Genomic DNA, 19,921 nt, shown 5'->3' with positions numbered 1-19,921 from the left:
ATTTTCTGTAAATGCACAATAATTAGCCTAAAGCTATTTTACATCTGTTGTCCCTGGATAATGAGTAACATGTCCAGCTAAATGCAAACCTTATACAAAGAGGTTAAAACGACATGCCTACACAAATTTTGTAAATAAATACAATCAATACAAATTGTAAATACAAAACAAAAGAACATGTATATAATTTTTAGCCTACTTTTAAAAATCAGAATAGACAAATATAGTTAAATGAGATTATTTCCTATCTTATTTTGGAGTTTTTTGTTCACAGTTGAGCTGCACAGTGTGGGGATCAAATCCAATTCAAAATATGTAATTTATGCATCCTTGACCTTGTTTATGTTCTTTTAAAAGAAAAAATTATTCAAACTCCTTTGTTATGGGTTTATTTACATATTTTCTTTTCGTTTTTCTCCCTTTTGCAGCCAGAGGCTTCTGCAGCCTCTTCGCTTCATGGTCACCAACACCGGGAGGAAGAGGAGGATGAGGATGACCTGAACAAAGCTTTGGGCGTTCAACGCTTCCAGCACATTCTCCGCCCGGCGGCCTCTGTACCAGACGAGCTGCTTCACTCCTACCATGAGGAGGACATCGAATGTAAGAACAAAGAACGTTCAGTTTCAAACATTAACATTAAATATTGTTTCCTAAGTAAAAATTATTCCCTGGTAAAGTTTTCTAAAACGTATGAAAGAAAAAAGGATGCTATGAAGAAACAATTCAGTTCTTTTTATCGCTAAAAATGCAACATGATTCAAAAATCACTTTTAGTCTCAACTTTGAAGTATTGAAACTTTTCTTTTGAAGTGTAAAAAAAACGGATGAGAAATGAAACGGTTCACATTAAAAAACTTAAATTGTTGCACTTTTTCACTTTGAAGTATGAAGACTTTTATTTAAGTCTATAAGATGCAATTTTTATGCCAGTTGGTGAAAGTGAAAACTCTCATTTCTGAGTACGGTAGTGGTTCTGTGTGGTCAGTTTTGGTTTTTTTTCTTCTTTTTTTTCTAGTTCACCTTCACTTCTTTGTGTTTTTTTTTCTTGCGCAGACCACCGTCACTACTCTCGTCACATCCACCGACCTCTGTCCAAACTGCCGACTGAGGGACGAAGGAAGAAAAGCGGCAAGAAAAGGAAAAAGGACAAGGATCATAAAAGCAGCCGTGCGCCCTCTAGTGGCCCAATAGAGGAAGGAGAGGATGAAGAGGACGAGGAGGAAGAGAGTATAGAGGCCAATTCTGTTCTGTCGGAGTCTGAGAAACCCAGAGATGTAGAGGTACTTCTCACATTATTTATTCGCAGGATATTTATTACAAATATATTTTATTACAGCCTTATTTAAGCAGGTAAGCATGAAGCAGCACTATTGCAAAAATCTTCAAGAAAATAAAATTAGTTTACACAAAACCAAAGGATTTGTACAACGGAGTATTAAGGCCATACTAGAAAAATAAAAATAAATTAAAGAAAATTGCAAATAAAATGTATTCCTTTTGTTTCCTCTAGTTTTTCTTATCGGATGATGACCAAATGTCGAGACATGGCAACTCGATCCGAGACCTGAACATTTTTCCCCAGTCTCCTGTGAGAGCAGAAGCCAAGGATGCATCCATCTTCGAGTGAGTGTCGTTTTATTCCCTAAATAAAAGACAAACTGTTATGGTTCATAAATAAAAACATTTTTCAGAGAATCTGCAATCTAAGGAAAAAGAAAAAACAAATAGAACGTCTTACAGGTCTGTGTAAAGAACCCATAGAGAGTAGATAAATTTTTTCAACAAATCAATAACATACTATGATAGACACAGAATATCAATAGATGATACTATCAATAGAATTTAATAATTTCACTCAACTCTGATCCAGAACTGCACCAATCTGGAAAGATTGCTGCTGGTGGAATCAACTCACTCTTTGGTTACCTAGCAACAACTAACTCACTCATTCTATGGTTACCTAGCAACAACCTGTTTAGTAACATGCACAGCAGCTTTGAGTTTTTGTTGTTTTGTTTGACATGCCTGAGAATAATGCAAGCAAAATCTTGAAGAGTGATTTTATGAAATCTGTAAAAGATGCAAAAAAGCTGAAATAAACAGAAGTAGTTAAAGGATACGTCTACGTTTTAGAGCATAAACGGTGTTTCTACCTTAAATTATGTGGAAGTATTTAGCTGTGAAAGAGCACAGGATTTTTCAGAAATTATGGGATGTTCCATCCACTACAATAGTTACAAAAAGTTGAATATTTCATAAACCACAGAAGATGTCAATACCACAAGACACAGTAGTAATGTTCTGAATAAGTAGAATTTGGAAAAAGTTAAACGGCTGAAATGGCACAAAGTATGCAGAAGTAGTGTAAAAGTAGAAGAGTTTAATGAATAAAATAAACAAATAAAAATCACCTGGTGGAAATGTTCTTCAGAGATTTCTCAGGTTATTGTGCGCCTTGGACTCTGAGGTTCTCGCTGTCCGTTACCATGACTCAGGCATGCGGTAGACCTGCTGGGCATCATCTGATGGACCAGACCAATCCTGTTCTCATTGGCTCATAAATCACCTGTCTCTGCAGTCGACTCCGCCTCATGACACAGACTTTTTCCACTTGATGAGGTTTTATTCTCAGCCTAGATTACGTTGCATAAAGTTTTCCTCCGTTTGGCTGCAGAGCAAACTAAGCTAAGATTTAGTTTGATTTCATTAAATATGCATACTTTAGTCTTGCTGAAGTAACTTCTAGGCAGTGAGTTAGTGAGCATGTTTATGTATTTGTAAAATATCTTTAGAAAGACATCTCAAATTTCCACGTTTTCTCCCCCTTCCTGAAGTAAACCCGACTCGCCCAGCTCCCCGAGCCCCGCTTCTCGCTCGGCTTCGCCCGAAAACCCTCCTCTGCTTCGGGTCTCCTCCGCCAGCCGCAGCTACGACCTGCAGGAGCGCCGACGGACAGGCAACATGACGGGCGCCGAGCAAGCCAAGTACCAGCGCATCCCCACGGACGAGAGCGAAGCTCTGACGCTGGCCTCCGCCGACCTGGACGGCATCAAGAGTGAGTAATCACGCAATTAGTTGAAGGGCAGAATTTTATCAACGATTGGGAAAGTTGAGCAACGAGAAAAGATTTGGTAACACTTTATCTGAAGGGGTATGCATAAGATTCACATCATACCTGTAATAGATATGAAGGAATCTTTATGAATGTTTTGCCAAGTATCATTTGGTAAATAATGCAAATTTTAATGCAATTTTGTTTTAAAAATGTCCATTAAGAGAGTCAACTTTGCATTAAGGGTGTCATTATTTATTGAAGGACACTTCATAACAGTTATAAATATTCATTTTTACTATTGACAAAACAATGCCATGTCAGTCTTATGCACACTCCTTAAAGTAAAGTATTACCAAAGATTTTTTAAATAGATTAAACAGATTTTTTGTGTTTTGTGCCATTTTTTAAAATGTTTACCTTAAGTCAAGTCAAAGTTTATTTACATGAAATATTTACAACAACCTCAGTGACCAAAGTGCTTCACAACATCACAGATCAATGATAGAACAACAAATAAAAACTTAGTTTGTTAAAACAATAAGGCAATTATAAAATTTCATATAATAATATGAATGAAAAATAAAACATACTTGATGTCAGTTACAATTTTCAACCAAAGAGGTCGAATAAGTGAGGTAATAAGACCCCCAGCCCCTTTTTTATTTTTGTCTATTGGTGTTAAATGCCTAATAATATAATTTAATTTGCACTTCAGAATTGCAATTTGCTACCAAACCTTTCCGATGAGTGTGAAATAAGATAGATTATGTTTGAAACTTCGTGTCTATATGAATAAAACAGAGAAAATTTCTGTTTTCATTACTTATTAACATGGCTTATATAGCAAATATGCTGGTATTTGAATTTTTGTTTTAACATTTCCTTTTCAATGTGCTTTAATGTCATATTAAGGAATTATTGACCTATGTTTTGCTGAAGTTTATGTCTTATTTCAAACATAGTGAGATATTTACAATAGAAATGAATCAAAAAATACTTGGTAAGATTTTGTTTTTGTGTAACGAAAGATGATTTATGCTAAAACATTATGAATATTTGATTTATTGAAAGATTAAAATGAAAGTTATCCTTTTATTGTGGATTAATTACACTGACACATGTTGGTACGTCTTGATCCTGCAGGAAACTCTTGCGTTCTCGTGCTTTAGTATCTTCTGACCGGTATTTGTGTGAGCTTTTTAATACCCGGGACTTCATTTGTCAGTGTTTAAATCAGTGCCATCTCGTTGTCTTTGATGCACCTTCATTCCTCCATCAGTGGTGTAATCAAATCCTGGCTTAGGAGATCCTCAGATTCCACCAGAACCGTGGAGGTGAAACCTCCTTCTGTTCCCTGCCTTGCTGCGGCGTGGGCCCCTCCATATCGGCCTCTAGCTCAGCCAGCGCCGCCGTCGAGGGGCCGAGGTGATTTACGTCAAGAAGTCGACCCCTCAGCGGAGAGCAGCAACTAATTAGAAACAGGCCTTCGTTATTAAATTAGGCGTTCCTGCTGTCAGCTGAGGCCCTCAGGATTAAAGCCTGATCCAACATGGTGGCTAATGGGGAAATCTGGACCTCAGCTTCTGACCCCTGAGCGAAACACGCTAAGTCGACATGAAGGCCAAATTAAGTGCGGGTTTGATAATTAGTCCTTTTTGTGGCTTTGAGATGACGAGCCGAGCGTGCAAACTGCTTCATTAGATGTTCTTCATCATGTCTTCTTTTATCCGCTCCCATAAATCATCCTGGGAAAGAGTCTTTGTCTCTGGCTGCTGCTCAACAACAGGAATTACTTCTGCTCAACTCCAGCAAATTAACACCTCTTCTCCTTGATGCTTTCTGATGTTGGGGGTCTGGAAACTTTTTTTTTTTTTTTTTACTTTGATGCAACTTGCAGACATCATGGAGCGACTTCTGGATAAAACCTGAATCTTTGGAGGGTTTGGTGCAAACAAGGTAGAGATTAAAGTATTTTTATGTCTCTATTTAGGATTGTTCGATACTTATGAGTCAACACTTTGATGTCGAACATTAAAAGCTTTTCTGCTACAAGTTCACATATCTGTAAGTGAATTTTGTTAAAATGTTGCTGCAAAAGTTGTTTTTTTTTTCTTTCTTTGCCTCATTGATTCCCAAGGAAGTGCATTTCACAAAACATCCTGTCTCAATATCATAATGGCAGTTTCATATTATTAGGCCTGTGCATAATAATAATAATAATAATAATAAAAATAACAATTACCACTTTGTTTTTCAGGAAAAGATTCCAATGTTTGAAATGCAAAGTAGACTAATTTAAACGAAAATAGAAATTAAACGGTTAGAAGTGCAAAGAAATAACAATAAACTGAAACTTACTTTTTTCTCAATTTTCTTTTTTTTCCCCTCACTATTTTTATCAGAAATTGATCTTTTTTTCTTCATTCTTTTCTTGATTGTTTTCTTTCTCAGATTTCTGACTTTGATATCAGAAGATTAGAGTAAGAATTCTGAAAGTCGGATTAAAAAAAAAGTTTTTTCTTTCTTTTAGTGTCCCTAACACTCCTCCACAATACTAAGACGGTTCATTGCTTCGATAATAAGAAACCAAATCATCAAGTTTGGTTTCTCAAAATAAAATTAAATCTTTTCAGTCTTGTACAATCTAGTCAACTTTGCCACCATAAACCGATTGAGAGAGTCCATTTGTCCTCCCATTTTCTTACACGTTAAATGTTATCTCCACCCAGTCATCTCGGGTCAATTTGTCCAGCGATAACCATTTGTTTGTAATGCTTGTTTGCTGTTAATGCAGCCATCTTTTCTTTTATTGATTGCTACCACTGGAACGAATCGGCCATAATCGTGAGCAGGTCTACTGTTAGAGTTCAGAACAGATTCTATTTGCTGTTTTTGTCCTGGTTATCCAATGCAACTGTCCTCTCTCTGCTTTTCAATGCCTGGTGTGCTGCCAGCATGGGTAACTCTACTCCCTGCTGAGGGACTGTAGAAACAAAAAGGCCAGGAGGCCTTTGACCAGGTAGGCAGAGATTTGGTTTAAAGGTGCAAGGCTGCAGCAACCAGCGAGGATGCACAGGGAATCGTGTATTCTGCTTTTTAGTGAAAATATTGTAAAAACCGTCACGTTTTTTTAGACTCTAATCAAAGTTTTTGTCTTTTTGTTTTCCCAGGTCATCGATTTGAGGATGTTCCCGGCGTGCGCAGACACCTGGTTAGGAAGAGCACTAAGGGGCAGATGGTTCACATCGGCAAAGACCACAAAGAGCCGACGACTCGCAGCAAAAAGCAGGACCGCACCCCACACGAGGTGAGACTTTTCACTGGACCGTTCTGGTCCTTTAATGGAGCCGGAGACGTTTTCTCAAAGCTGGAGAAAGATTTTCCTCATTTTCAGTGTTGCGACCCGTCTAGGGGTGGCGAGATCACAACATGAAGGATTCATCCTCTTCAGATCCCAAGCAGCCGACACGCACAAAGTTGACCATTTTATGTTATTTATTTTAAAAAGATGTATTTTTGATTCAGATGTTACAAGTGGAGAAGTGGAGCATATGGCTTCAGAGTGAGCTATAATGCCAAAATCAACAAACAAAAGGAAACTATCTGAATATTAATCAAAACTTACCTAATTGAAAGTAAATAAACCAAATTATAAAAACTTACCTCCATAATTAAGAAAAACATGAGAAAACTAAGGAAACATAAACGGCAGCTCACTCCTACAAACTCCAGGACTTTTACAAGGTGTTAACAAACAAACTGTGGCCGGTTCAGATGAGCTGAGGATGGATGGCAGGAAGTCTGCAGCTTTTATATCCGTAACCACCAATTGGACGTCTCTGTCGTCTTCTGGGAACCAATCAGAGACAGGGACCTGCACGCTCATATTTGCATAATTAAGTTGACGACGCTAGTCGTAACATTCAGCCTCAACATTCCCAAATACCGTAACATCCATCACTTTTAATCAACATTAGGAACTTTTTAAAAACCTTTTTGGTCTTGTTTACTTTGAAATTGCTACACTGAAACTAAAATTTGTTCCAATATGTTATTTTTGTTAAATCCCAAACATGGATGTTGGGGCAGGATTTTATTTTTTGTGTAATTTTTCTAATTTCACTACAAAAATATTCAAGTAAAAACAAATCTTTTGGAAATGTGTTTTTTGGTTTAACAAAGATGGAGTAGAGGGGATTATCACTCAATTCAATACAGAATATTTAATCATAATCCCAAAGGAAAATTTTATTTAAAATTTACTTCCGATTTGTTTAAGTTGCTTGAAAGTTCTCCTGTAGCAGCCTGCATTAAATCAGATCAGAAAAAACCTCTGACTGAAGATATTCTGCTTAATAAAGATGATTCTTAGGATTGTACATGACCTGATAATGGGACTGGATGAAAAAACATATCAATATATAAGTGTTTCATATAAGTCTATAGATTATTTAACTAGCAACTTAGTCAGAGTGAGTTGATTCCACCAGCCTAAGCAGCGAAAGCCTTTCCTCTGCTTCTGGATCTGTTCATATTAATCATGTGTAATGATTCTACCTAATGACTGAAATTAAATCCAATAATGAAGGAAAAATCTAAAGTGAATCACTCTGTTGATGGCCAATTTCTTCTTTTTCTTCAGTCATTTCTCTGAAAACAATCAGAATTTTTCTCTATTCTTGCTAACTCACTTCCTGGATAAATACTGTATGTGAAACAATTAGAAAAGCATCTATAAAGTTATCTGGAAAGTGGAAGGAAGGTTAATATTTACTCCTTAATATGGAAAATGTATCTCTAAAACATGTTTTATTGTTCAAATTGGTTTGAAATAGCTTACAAATTGTGGCGACTGTTTTTCCCCGTCTCTCCGTCTCTGGTTTAGTTCTGCTCGGCTTCTTTTGTAGAAGCGACAGGGAGATGATTAAAAATGAATGAATGAGTTCTTTCCTTTCACGCGCCGAGACGGGAGAGAAGCTCAGAGTAACCAGACACTGGGAGGAAAAAAAAAAAAACACGAGATAATCTGTTTTATTAATACAGACACGCATTCTCGTACATACTCCTGTCAGGTGTGTGTGATGAGATTTAGGCGTCTTTAAAAGCGTGGCTCTGCTGGGTCGGCTCACTGTTTGAGTCCTCTCCTGCAGCCCGTATCGGTGGTTCTGTACCGCTCCGCCTCGCGGCCCGACGGGACCCTGCTGAACATGGACTCCGGTCAAATGGCCCGGTACCAGAAGGTGAGGCTGGGTGACCGGCCAGAGTTAGCGTTGACCTGTGTGAGCGTGGTTTGACAAGCATGCAGCGGCTACAGAGGAGCTGGGTTTTTTTGTTTTGTTTTTTTTCTGATGAGGGATTATTCTGGGATGATACTGACCAGCATGGTGTTCATTTAACCTCCTAACAACCAACGAAGAAAGAGCGGAGACTGACTTTATGGGTTTTCCTTACATGTTGGAGCTTTGTTTTTAAAATATCAGCTTCCACTATGGCTGATGGTGGAAGATATGACTTAAAAATAAAATTGCTTTTGATATTTTTTCTGTTCTAAAAATAGATATTAGAAATTACAATGTTTTCAAAAAGTTATATCTATCAGTGTTAGGGTCAGGCTGTTTATTTATGGGAATATAATCATATTTACAGGATAAATACACAATCTTATCAGGAAACCTTTTTTAAAAATGACAAATCTAATTTTCAGTAAGAAAAAAACTTTGTAATAGCGCAGTTTGTGTAATTCTTTCTTTGGAAATATCATGCAAATAAAGTCTATTTCAAAGTTCTGCTACTGAAATTTGATGTTGAGTAAAAAAAAAAAGTGTTTTTCTTAAGTAAAACTTAGTGAAACTTATATTAATGTATAAATTCACAAAATCCTCAATTTATTTTTCTTGTTGAAGTTCTTATAAAAATATGTCTGTATTCCTTTTACAAAAATTACAACTTTATTCTGGATACATTATGACTTTATTATCAGGATTTTTTTTAAATCATAGCCTGGCCCAATACTTCATCTGTGAGTTTACATGAATTCAAATTCCAAATAAATTGAAGCTGTAAAACAAGATGGTGGCTTTGGACATCATAAACTAGGTAAACTCAAAGAATGCATCAGTGGGGGGAAAAAACCATCCTGTGTTTCCAAAACTTTAACTGATTAAATTTTATTTGTTCATCAGCCATATCTTCCACCTCAGGAAACTTCACAAGTTGATTAAATTGATTAAGAGCACCTGATGAAACGTTTTAAGTCATTAGATACATTTCAGCGCATTACAAAAATGGCTAAAATCACAATTTGCAGTTTTTGAGTTTTACTTTTTAGCTCATGTTGAGTATGAAGTTAAAAAATAGGAGTAATTGGATCAGTTGCTCGCTTGGTTTCCTTCTAAGAGTCCTCTCTGCTGGCTGGTTTCTTGAGCAGAAGCTTGTTAACCTCCAAATCAAATATGGATAATTTTCTCTTGACTGAATGTTTGGTAATTTTTGTCATTAATCCAGGGCTTTTATTGGTTTATTTGAACTTTTCTTGTGTTGCAGCGACACAGAAGTTACATGTTTCTGAAAAATAATTGGTGTGCCGGTTTTAATTTATTTGAAAAATATTTCCAACATCAGTTTGTGAAAAGCTCAATCTTTTCTGGTTGACATTGTAGAACTGATCTGTTCCCTTTTTTCTACATTAATAATTGGATAGCAAAAGGTGCTTAAAAGACTTTTTAAACCAGGTAAAGCTAAAACTGCCACTTGATAAGTTCTAGGTATATCATGTTTTTTATTTTTTTTTATCTTAAATGCCAAATTTGGGTATTTTTTGTACAGTTTTAACATAATTACTGCTTTTAGTATGTTATTCTTTCAGTAAATTGACATTTTTAGAATCTACACTCCAGTTAATGACTAATCAATTCATTGTAACGAATCTCAAATTTTCTGTTTGCAAAGACCTTGTGGATGGCTACAAAACAAGTGAAAAGTCTCTGCAACCTGCTAAATAAACATGTATACATTTGGAGCCGCATTTGCAATTCTGACCCGGAAATCCCCAAAATAAAAGTTCAAACAATCACAAGCCCAATCAAATCTATGGCAACCAGGCTGAGAGTGAATGTCTGGTCTGCCTGACTGTTTAACATGTCTTCACCTCCAGGTGTTTGTGGAGCTGAACGAGCTGACGATGGACAAGAACCAGGAGATGCAGTGGAAGGAGACGGCTCGTTGGATCAAGTTTGAGGAGGATGTAGAGGAGGAAACGGACCGTTGGGGGAAACCGCACGTCGCGTCGCTGTCTTTTCGCAGTCTGCTGGAGCTCAGACGGACCATCTCCCACGGTAAAACCACGACAAAGTTCACTGAATTCCCTGGAAATATTTTAATTTCCACAATCGAGTTGTTTTCGATGTTTGGAAAGTGCTTTAGTACCAAACCCTTTCAAGGACTTTATGCAGAAATCAAACTGTGCATAAAGTTTTGTAATAAATCTAACAGTTGAAAAGCCTAAATTTGGAAACTGTTTTTAAACCAGATATTACAGATAAAGACAAATTTCTTTTCACTGTTTGTGTCTTTTTATTATCTGAAGTTAAATCAGACTAATTTTTTCTTATCAGATCAAACTTTTTTTCTCACTGTCTGAATCCAAATCAGACCCAACTTCTCTCGTTTAAGAGCAGTTCAAATAATTTATATTTCATAAATACCAGAAAACGTGGTGAGATTTATTTGTTTTTAGATTTTTTTTTTTACCTTTTCAGACCAGTCAGGTTTATAGTGTGTAAGAGAAACATTTCAGAAAATAACATGTTATATTGTAGTTTACCTTTCCCTGATGTGCAATACCATCATAAAGATAATAAATTATATCATATAATCGTGAATTAAAACAGTCTTCGGTAGTTTCACCAAATTGGTGCTTGAAAAGTTTGAAAACATAAAAATTTTGATTAATATTTATTAATTTGTAATTAAGTGTAATCTGATGTTTGATTAAAAGTCTTAATTTGGAATATCTTGTTTCAACTCTAAATATTAGACACATTTTTCTCTCACTATTTGAATTTAAATTGGACTATTCTTGTTTTAGAATGGTTAGAATTGCCAAAATAATTTTTTTGCTAAATGCCAGAAAACCTAAGAGAATAATTTTTTTTAAAGAAATTTTTCTGTAACTTCAGGTGTATAAAGGAAAAAGAAAATCATCTCCAAACTGTGATGCTGAAAAAGTTTGAAAACTTCACCTTGAAAGTGCTTTAATTTTCCTGTAGCTAATGCTGCTGACCTGTTTGTGTTTACAGGTGCGGTGCTGCTGGATTTGGACCAGAAGACTCTGCCGGGAATCGCCCACCAGGTGGTGGAGCAGATGATCATTTCTGACCAGATCAAAGCGGAGGACAGATCCAACGTCCTGCGAGCTCTGTTGCTTAAACACAGGTAGAAAGATGAAATAAACCTTTCATTTTATCACAGATTATTGACAATACTCTCATTGTTCCCCCTTTAAAAGTACTAATGTAATCAGTAGTATCGGATATTACTAACTAAATTTATTCTCAATTTTAGGAAGAAGCAGTCTTTACTTTTTGTTCATTTACTCAGTGATCATTCCCCTTTAAACCAGACTTCTACATCCTCTTAAGCTCTTTTCTTTATAGCTCCCTTTTTCTGGAGTGGGAGTAGGTCTGAAAATTATTGATCTTATTGCCTAAGTGGAAGCCACAAAACTATTCTAGTGGTTTCAAATGGCCCTAAGAATGCAAAGTTATCAATACCTGTATGTTAAATCTGCTGTCCTTAAAGTTTTTTTTTCCCTCTCTGCTGCTTCCTGCTAGTAGATGGCTTCATGCTTGGTCTCTGCCCCTCTTCCTCTTGCTCAACCTCACTCTCCCTTTTGCTGCCCCCCAAAGTCACCCGAGCGATGAAAAGGAGCACGTTAGCCATTTCCCCAGAAACATCTCAGCAGCCAGCCTCGGCAGCCTTTTACCGCACCACCACACCGCCAACCACAACCATCAGCTGGAGCCGTCTGTGACCGACCCGCTCATGGGAACCGTCAACTCCACGGTGGACAATGACGCTCGCATCGACATAGACAGGAACGAGCCACAGGTACGTCTGGGTTCCACCTGGCTGGTAGAGGCTCTCGCTCACACTTCATCGTCTGTGTTGTTGCGTTTTTAACAGAAGGAGCCGAGTCTGGGGCCGGGGATGCATCGATCCAAGTCCAAACACGAGCTGAAGTTGCTGGAGAAGATTCCGGAAAATGCTGAGGCCACAGTGGTTCTTGTGGGTAAGTTATTCATATCCAAAACCAAAATAATTATCTTTATGTGTTCTTGGTCCACCTTAAGCAGGTTAGGTTATATGGATATATAGAAAAAATAGAAATATTTTGTTTATATATTTCTATATAGAAAAAATAGAAATATTTTGTCTATATATATATATATATATAGACAAAACTATTCTTTGACAATGAGATTTCATTCTGCTCAGTTCTGATATTTTGAGTTCCTTTCAGATTGCGCTGAATCAGGGCCTAAATCCAAATAAGCTGCTGCTGGCCAAGACCCCCAACTCAACGTTTGTAGTTACATGAAAGTGACTAGGAATAAATGCACAATAATATAAGCATATAACTTTGAAAAGCAGTTAGGTTAGTCAACCACAAAACTCTTGCCTTTTCCAGCAACCATGATACAGCAGTAAAAACCAGCTGACCAAACATGCTGGAACTCTGCTTGTGTTGCTAGGTAACGGTGCAGTGCCTGCTGATTTGTAGCATTACATTCTGGAGGTTTTTGAAACGGCTCATTTTCTAAATGGCAAAAAGCATTAACTTATTTCCAGAACATTTTAAGTTCTTGGGCTGTTTTTAGAAGGAATTCAGACCCAAATGGAAGCAAAAAAAAAAACATCTGCTTTAATACTCCAACTTTTGTTGTATTTTTCCAGGCTGCGTCGACTTCCTGGAGCAGCCCACCATGGCGTTTGTGAGGCTTCAAGAGGCGGTGGAACTGGAGTCCGTTCTGGAAGTTCCTGTGCCCGTCAGATTCCTCTTTGTTCTGCTTGGACCTCCAACCACCAGCATGGACTACCATCAGATTGGACGCTCAATCTCCACCCTCATGTCTGACAAGGTGAGCAGAAAAATAAATGAATGCTGTTGACTGGGGCATGGCTTCTCATGCCAGATCTCAATTTAATTGATTTTGCTTGTTTTCTTTCTAAAGAAATTACAGGAAGTATTTTCAAAGTGCCATTTGTTTTAGTCATCCCTTCTCCGAGTTGCATAATGAAGAATTAGAACCATACTACAAAAATGTTTGTTTAATTACCAGAAAGTAGTTGTCATATTAGCAGAAAAAAGCATGCAGTTTTACCAGAAACATCTTAAATTAAGAAAAAAAAAGTTTTAATGAGGGGGAAAAAAGCTTAGTTATCAGGATCTGACTTAATAAGCTCAATTTGTGTTCATCTTTCTTCGAAATAGTCCTGCTAATGATGCTGATGTGTTAAAAGATTAACTTTCTATTCAATATTATCGTCAAAAAAAGGTTTATTCTGGTATTGTTGCTACTTTATTCTGGTGTAATTGCATGACCCTAACAGAATTATAAAACTTACCTGAATATAAAGTCCAACTAAATAGAAGTTGTAAAACTCGCTCGGATACGCCACAAGATGGCGGACTAGGTTGGGCGTGCTGAAAACCCAAGGAGTCCATTGGTGAAACAAAACCCTAAATAAAGCACGTTGAGTTGATTTTTGTGCATTTTTCTTTTGTCCTCAGCAATTTCATGAGGCAGCTTATCTAGCGGACGACAGACAGGACCTGCTGAATGCCATCAACAACTTCTTGGACTGCAGTATCGTTCTGCCGCCATCGGAGATGGGAGACGACGAGTTGCTTCGGTCTGTTGCTCGCTTCCAGCGAGAAATGCTCCGTAAGAGGGAAGAACAAGAGCAGGTCAAACTGCTGGCTAAAGAGCCGAAAAGCTTTGAGGAGAAAGGTAAGCTCTACAATCAAGGGAAAACATTATTTTATCGGTCTTCTTCAAACTGTGGTCCTCGGCCGCCCTCTAGTGGTCTTCAAGGTACTGCATGTAAATTACTTAAAAGTGCCACGCTACAACTAGCTAACCAAAGGATTGTGTTTAAAAATAACAATTACTGTAATTAGTGGCTTAAAACTGGGTCACTCTAAGGAAAAATTGAAGATGCCAGTGGGAAGAAAACGACGCCAGGAGGAAGCAAAGTCTTACTGCTCGGTTTTTGAGAAATATTTTTTACGCCTTTGCTCTACTCGCAGTGCAACAGCTATTATCTGTATTTAATCAAAAATAATTTAATTGGCAAATAAATCCAATAGCTAAAAATGGGTTGGTAATTGTTATATTTAATAGTGCAGAATAGGATTTATTTTTCTAAAAGCAACTCAAGTCTATTTTCTGTATTATGCTTCTAAATTACAGTCTTAAAATGTTAATACACACAACAATTGGTAGTGATTAGATTTTTCATGTTTGACATCATTGGTAAGCTCAGAATTCACATTTTCAGCACCACCGTTCTCATTAAGATGAAATGTGTTATTCAAGACAAGTGGTCCTGATCAGCCTAAAAAAGTGAGGATAAACTGCTTTATAATGTTTTGAATGTCTTTTCTTACCCAGAGGCCCTCCTCAAACCTTCAAAACAGTCAGACGACCCCTTGGCGCGCACGAACCGCCCCTTCGGAGGCCTGATAAGAGACATTCAGCGTCGATACCCAAAGTACATCAGCGACTTCAGCGACGCCTTGAACAGCCAGTGCATGGCGGCGGTCATCTTCATCTACTTTGCTGCTCTCTCTCCAGCTATCACATTTGGAGGTTTACTAGGTACGGATGGGTCTCCTCATTTCAAAATGTCAGCGTTTGTAATGTTGGAAATGAGAGTATAATAAATCCTGTCCAAAGCTTTTCCACCCTTTACGTTAGAGTTTAGATTAAGCTTAAATCTTCTGGCCCGGTGTCTAATTAAATGTAATTAAAGACTCTTAGACTGCTTTTGTTTTTAACCATTGTTTGAGTTAAGCTATTCAGTTTGACTTGCCTTCACAGGTCTGCTCAGTGTTGAGTCTTTTTACCGTTTGCTGAACTCCACAAGCTGACTCATGTCTTGTTGCCGTCAACTACCAGTTTAAAAAACTTTGGCTTAATACTGGATTTTCTCATGTTTTTAGCTTTAGCTTAACATTGTTCAACTCCATTTTGTTGCTTGTTGTTCTTAATATGTGCAAATTAGAGATTGCCAAATCACAATGCAACGTGCAAAATAACTCTTAAAGACTCAACCTTTCAACAGAGCTTTGGTTAAAATTTATTTCCACTTATTTACATTACACCTTTCTTCTAAACAGGTGCATTTTCTTTTGTTTTTGAGGTAAATTGCATAGAATAAAGCTACATTAGAGTTGGAAAATGTTTGCCATCAATTTTGCCCACTAAACTCTGGTTTCTTAAGAAGAATTTTTCAGCTCTCATCCTGTTCATGTTTCGGTACTGAGGAGCTCTGTGTGTGTTTATTTGAAGGTGAGAAGACAGACGGACTGATTGGGGTTTCTGAGCTGATCATCTCGACAGCGGTCCAAGGCATCCTGTTCTGCTTACTCGGAGCTCAGCCGCTGCTAGTCGTTGGTTTTTCTGGACCCATTCTGGTCTTTGAGGAAGCCTTTTATAGTGTACGTTTTAGTGGTGGACTTGATTAAGTTTGATTTGTATCATTAAACTGCACACAGTAACCGCATTTTAATAGAAACGACATGTAAAATTGAAAGGCACAAGGAATCATCCCTGAGGTACACCCCAAATGAGCAGAATAAATGATACTGTTCAAATGTGACAGAAAATAGATGATGCAAGATGTTTGAATACTGCAGAGAAGTGGAAAAGAGTTCCTATGCTGCCAGTTTCCGGTCATTAGTCTCTTAAAATGCTGTTTTTGCTCTAAATTGCTCCTAAATTATAGCAACTGGGCTTCAGTTTCCTACACAAAGTTATTTAATTTAAGCTTAAATAATTATAGCTTAATTTCCACGACTTGCATTGACATGAACGCTGGTGAGTCCACATTTCTCACTGTTCTGTGTCTCCACAGTTCTGCAAAGCACACAGCATGGAGTACCTGACGGGCCGCGTCTGGATCGGCTTCTGGCTCATCGTCATCGTGATCGTCACGGTGGCCTTCGAAGGCAGCTTTCTGGTGCGCTTCGTCTCCCGCTTCACCCAGGAAATCTTCTCCTTCCTCATCTCCCTCATCTTCATCTGCGAGACCTTCATCAAGCTGGGCAGGGTACGCATGAGAGAGAGAAGTTTTTGTTTGCGTAACGGACGTTAAGCCGAAGTGACTAATCTTTGGACGGCGTTCAAAACATGGGGTCAAAATGAGTGTTTTCCTAATGAGAGCCCCTGAAATCTGTTATGATGGATTTACTTTGAAAGATTAATAGGCTGAAGGTTTATTATTATTATTATTATTATTATTATTATTATTATTATTATCCAGATTGAGGACAATATAGTTATTTTTGGTTGGTGTTTAATGCGAGACTTTTGCGTTCAGATATTCAAGGAGCACCCGCTGAAACGCTGCTCAATCAACAGCACCACAGAAGAAGAAGAAAAAGAAGTTGTAGCAGGAAACATCACGATGAGGGAGCATAACGACACCCACATCGTCACGGTTACCGGGGAGCCCAACACGGCGCTGCTTTCTCTGGTTCTCATGGCTGGAACGTTCTTCATCGCTTTTTACCTGCGGAAGTTCAAGAACAGCGCTTTTTTCCCCGGGAAGGTGAGACTTTATAATTTATGCGATGAAAAGTATTTAGCGTCACTGGAAATTTTATTTTTATTTTTTGTCAAATGGGGTGAAATTGTCAGTATAGCTGCAGTCAAAGCCCAATCAAATATGCTTTAAAAAAACTCTGTAAAATGACATAAAATCTTGATATTTTACCTACTCAACAATTTGAGCATCCAATGTTTTATTTAAATATGGTCAGACACAAAAGGCTTTTTTTCCCATGTTCCCTTCTTAAAACAAAGAGCTCAAGTTTGCAACAAGGTTTGGGCTTTATTGAGGAACATAGAAACAATTCAAGTTGGTACGCCGCAATGGAAACATGATCTGGTTGCTCTCTCTTTGAAAATGTTTTGCTGTGTTGTGCAAAGTTTAATAAATACTTTCAAAGCCGATTTTAAAAAAGCAGTGTAGGGGCTGCAAATGGTCTGTGAGCCACACTGTGGGCTCCTCTGTAATAGGGGGTTAATATCTTCAACTATTTAAACTAAAGCTAAGATGATTTTAGAGCTTTATTAGCTTATTTAAACTATTATTCTCTGTTGAAGACTGTATGAACATGCTGTTTTTAAAGAAAATCAGTGAAAACGTTAGTGATTGATCAGATTAGTGGAAAAGTTGCAAAATTTGCATTAATAGTTGTGATCACAACTTCCTGGAGGAACTGAATATTTAGCTAAATGTTCATGGTAAAACCTGCTGAAGTGACATCCTGTGATTGGTTGTTTCCACCTCTTCGTTTCCAACCAGTTTGCGTTTTATTTTCTAGTGTCGCAGGATTATTGGAGACTTCGGAGTCCCCATTGCGATCCTGATCATGGTTCTGATGGACTACAGCATAGAAGACACTTATACTCAGGTTGGTTTCAGTGGTGTGGTTTCCCTCTAAGCCGCCTGTCCAAACGCTGCTGAGTGTCGTCTCTGTCCTCTGTCCAGAAACTGAGCGTCCCCAGCGGTTTCTCTGTGACGAGTCCCAACAAGCGAGGCTGGATCATCAATCCTCTGGGCTCTGATGGAGAGTTTCCTGTCTGGATGATGTTCGCCTGCTGTCTTCCTGCGCTGCTGGTTTTCATTCTGATCTTCATGGAGACGCAGATCACAACGTGAGTAGAACCGTAGGCGCCATTTTGATTTTCGATGGTCTATCAGCGAATAAACGGACGGGAAGCGGAGAAACCTCTGACCCAAGAGTGGAAATATAGGAACGTGATTTCTTCTTTCCGTTCTTCATTCCTCCTTTCTTTAAGTCTTTCCATCTTTCCTTTCCTGTGTCCTTATTCACTTCATCTGTCCTTCTTGTTCTTCCTTCTCCTTATTCCTTTACTTCCATTGTGTTTTTCCCTTTTTCATTCTGTCCTCCTTTCTAATGTTGTCTTTTTATTCCTTTCTTTCTTCTCCCAAGTTTCTTCCTCTTTTCTGTCTTTTACCCTTTCTTCCTCTCTTGCTTCCTTTGATTGATCTTCCTTCCTTCCTTCTAACCTTTGCTTACTTCCTTGCGTTTATTCTTTTTCTTGTATCCTTCTCCCTTCCTACTATCTTTCCTCTTTTACTCTTCCCTGCCTTTTTATTCTTTCTTTCTTCTATTTATCCTTCCATTCCTTCCTTCCTCCCTTCCTTCCTTTGAGCCTTTTTATACTTTTATATTCCCTCCCTTTTATTCTTGTGACCTTTCCATTTTTATTCTTCCTTGCATCCTCACTTTTCCTCCTGGTTCTTCCCTTAACTTCTTTTACCCTTTCTTTGTCCCTTGCTTCCATATCCATCCTTTCTTGATTGTTTGCTGTTTTTATCCTTTTTTTGAAAACCTCTTTCTTCCTTGTTGCTTTTTCATCTTTCCTTCCTTGCTTCCTCTCATTCTCTTGCTTGCTTTTTTTAATCCTCCCTTCCTTCCTCATCTGTATTGGATGTATTGTAAGCATCTGTTTCTGTTCATTTTGCAGCTTCAGGTTTGCGTGTCTGCATCAGGATTTGATTTTCTAGATAAACTCTCCTCCTTTTCTCTTCTTCAGTCTCATCGTCTGTAAGAAGGAGCGGATGCTGCTGAAGGGTTCTGGTTTCCACCTGGACCTGCTGCTCATCGTCGTCCTCGGCGGCAGCTCTGCTCTCTTCGGCCTGCCGTGGATGGCCGCCGCCACCGTTCGCTCCGTGACCCACGTCAATGCCCTGACGGTCATGAGCAAAGCCGTCGCCCCTGGAGACAAGCCTCGCATCCAGGAGGTGAAGGAGCAGAGGGTCACCGGGCTGCTGGTCGCCATCATGGTTGGTGAGTGTCAAGCTGGTGCCTTTTTGCTCCCATTAAGGCTTCTTTTTACTGGTGGAGTTTGTGTCCAGGAATGTCCATTGTGATCGGTGACCTGCTGCGTCAGATTCCCCTCGCCGTGTTGTTTGGCATCTTCCTCTACATGGGAGTGATGTCGCTCAACGGCATCCAGCTGACGGAGAGAATGATGCTGCTCCTCATGCCGCCAAAGTATCACCCTGACCACACCTACGTACGCAAGGTGAGTTCATATTAAAAACACATCATAGATATCAATGGATGATACGTCTGATGCAGCGTTTCTCCCAGAAATAAAGCCTGGCAGCCCACCAGACTTATAATACACTGGAGGAAACTCTTTGGTGATAGAATATTGAAAATATGGAATAGTTGTTGAACTTTGATCCAAAAGGCTTAAATAATTCAAATGTCTCACGATATAAGTGTTTCATATCAGTTGACATGTACCGATATGGAATGTACGTTTCCCGGTGGTAAACTGGACTGATTTGGGTCCATCAGGTTCGCACGTGGCGCATGCATCTCTTCACCTGCATCCAGATGGTGTGCTTGGCCGTCCTCTGGGCCGTCATGTCCACCCAGGCGTCTCTGGCTTTCCCCTTTGTCCTCCTCCTCACCGTCCCCGTCAAGATGTTCGTGCTGCGTCGCATCTTCAACGAAAGAGAGATGACATGTGTAAGTCAACCACAGGGGGGCGCTGTGAGCGTGTTCAACCTCCTGTAATACAGACTCTGTTCTTT

General features: G+C 38.5%; 1 protein-coding gene across 3 annotated transcripts in view; it reads left to right on the top strand.

Annotated features, from left to right (window-relative positions):
- The window catches only part of slc4a2b (solute carrier family 4 member 2b), a 43,530-nt gene that overhangs the window by 21,850 nt on the left and 1,759 nt on the right, over positions 1–19,921 (top strand). For all 3 annotated transcript variants that reach the window (XM_044104554.1, XM_044104555.1, XM_044104556.1), the window contains 20 exons: positions 429–600; positions 1,054–1,280; positions 1,511–1,623; positions 2,835–3,055; positions 6,226–6,362; positions 10,209–10,389; positions 11,353–11,488; positions 11,962–12,163; positions 12,239–12,344; positions 13,010–13,194; positions 13,848–14,067; positions 14,731–14,937; positions 15,631–15,779; positions 16,196–16,390; positions 16,661–16,891; positions 17,670–17,759; positions 17,837–18,003; positions 18,910–19,163; positions 19,232–19,401; positions 19,683–19,856. In XM_044104554.1, the coding sequence (XP_043960489.1) occupies positions 429–600; positions 1,054–1,280; positions 1,511–1,623; positions 2,835–3,055; positions 6,226–6,362; positions 10,209–10,389; positions 11,353–11,488; positions 11,962–12,163; positions 12,239–12,344; positions 13,010–13,194; positions 13,848–14,067; positions 14,731–14,937; positions 15,631–15,779; positions 16,196–16,390; positions 16,661–16,891; positions 17,670–17,759; positions 17,837–18,003; positions 18,910–19,163; positions 19,232–19,401; positions 19,683–19,856 (3,537 nt within the window). The remainder of the gene's footprint in view (positions 1–428; positions 601–1,053; positions 1,281–1,510; positions 1,624–2,834; positions 3,056–6,225; positions 6,363–10,208; positions 10,390–11,352; positions 11,489–11,961; positions 12,164–12,238; positions 12,345–13,009; positions 13,195–13,847; positions 14,068–14,730; positions 14,938–15,630; positions 15,780–16,195; positions 16,391–16,660; positions 16,892–17,669; positions 17,760–17,836; positions 18,004–18,909; positions 19,164–19,231; positions 19,402–19,682; positions 19,857–19,921) is intronic.

Source organism: Gambusia affinis, linkage group LG21, assembly GCF_019740435.1.
Source record: "Gambusia affinis linkage group LG21, SWU_Gaff_1.0, whole genome shotgun sequence".
Lineage (NCBI taxonomy): Eukaryota > Metazoa > Chordata > Actinopteri > Cyprinodontiformes > Poeciliidae > Gambusia > Gambusia affinis.
Note: the sequence above shows the minus strand (reverse complement) of the source record. Positions and strands in the feature narration are given on the sequence as shown.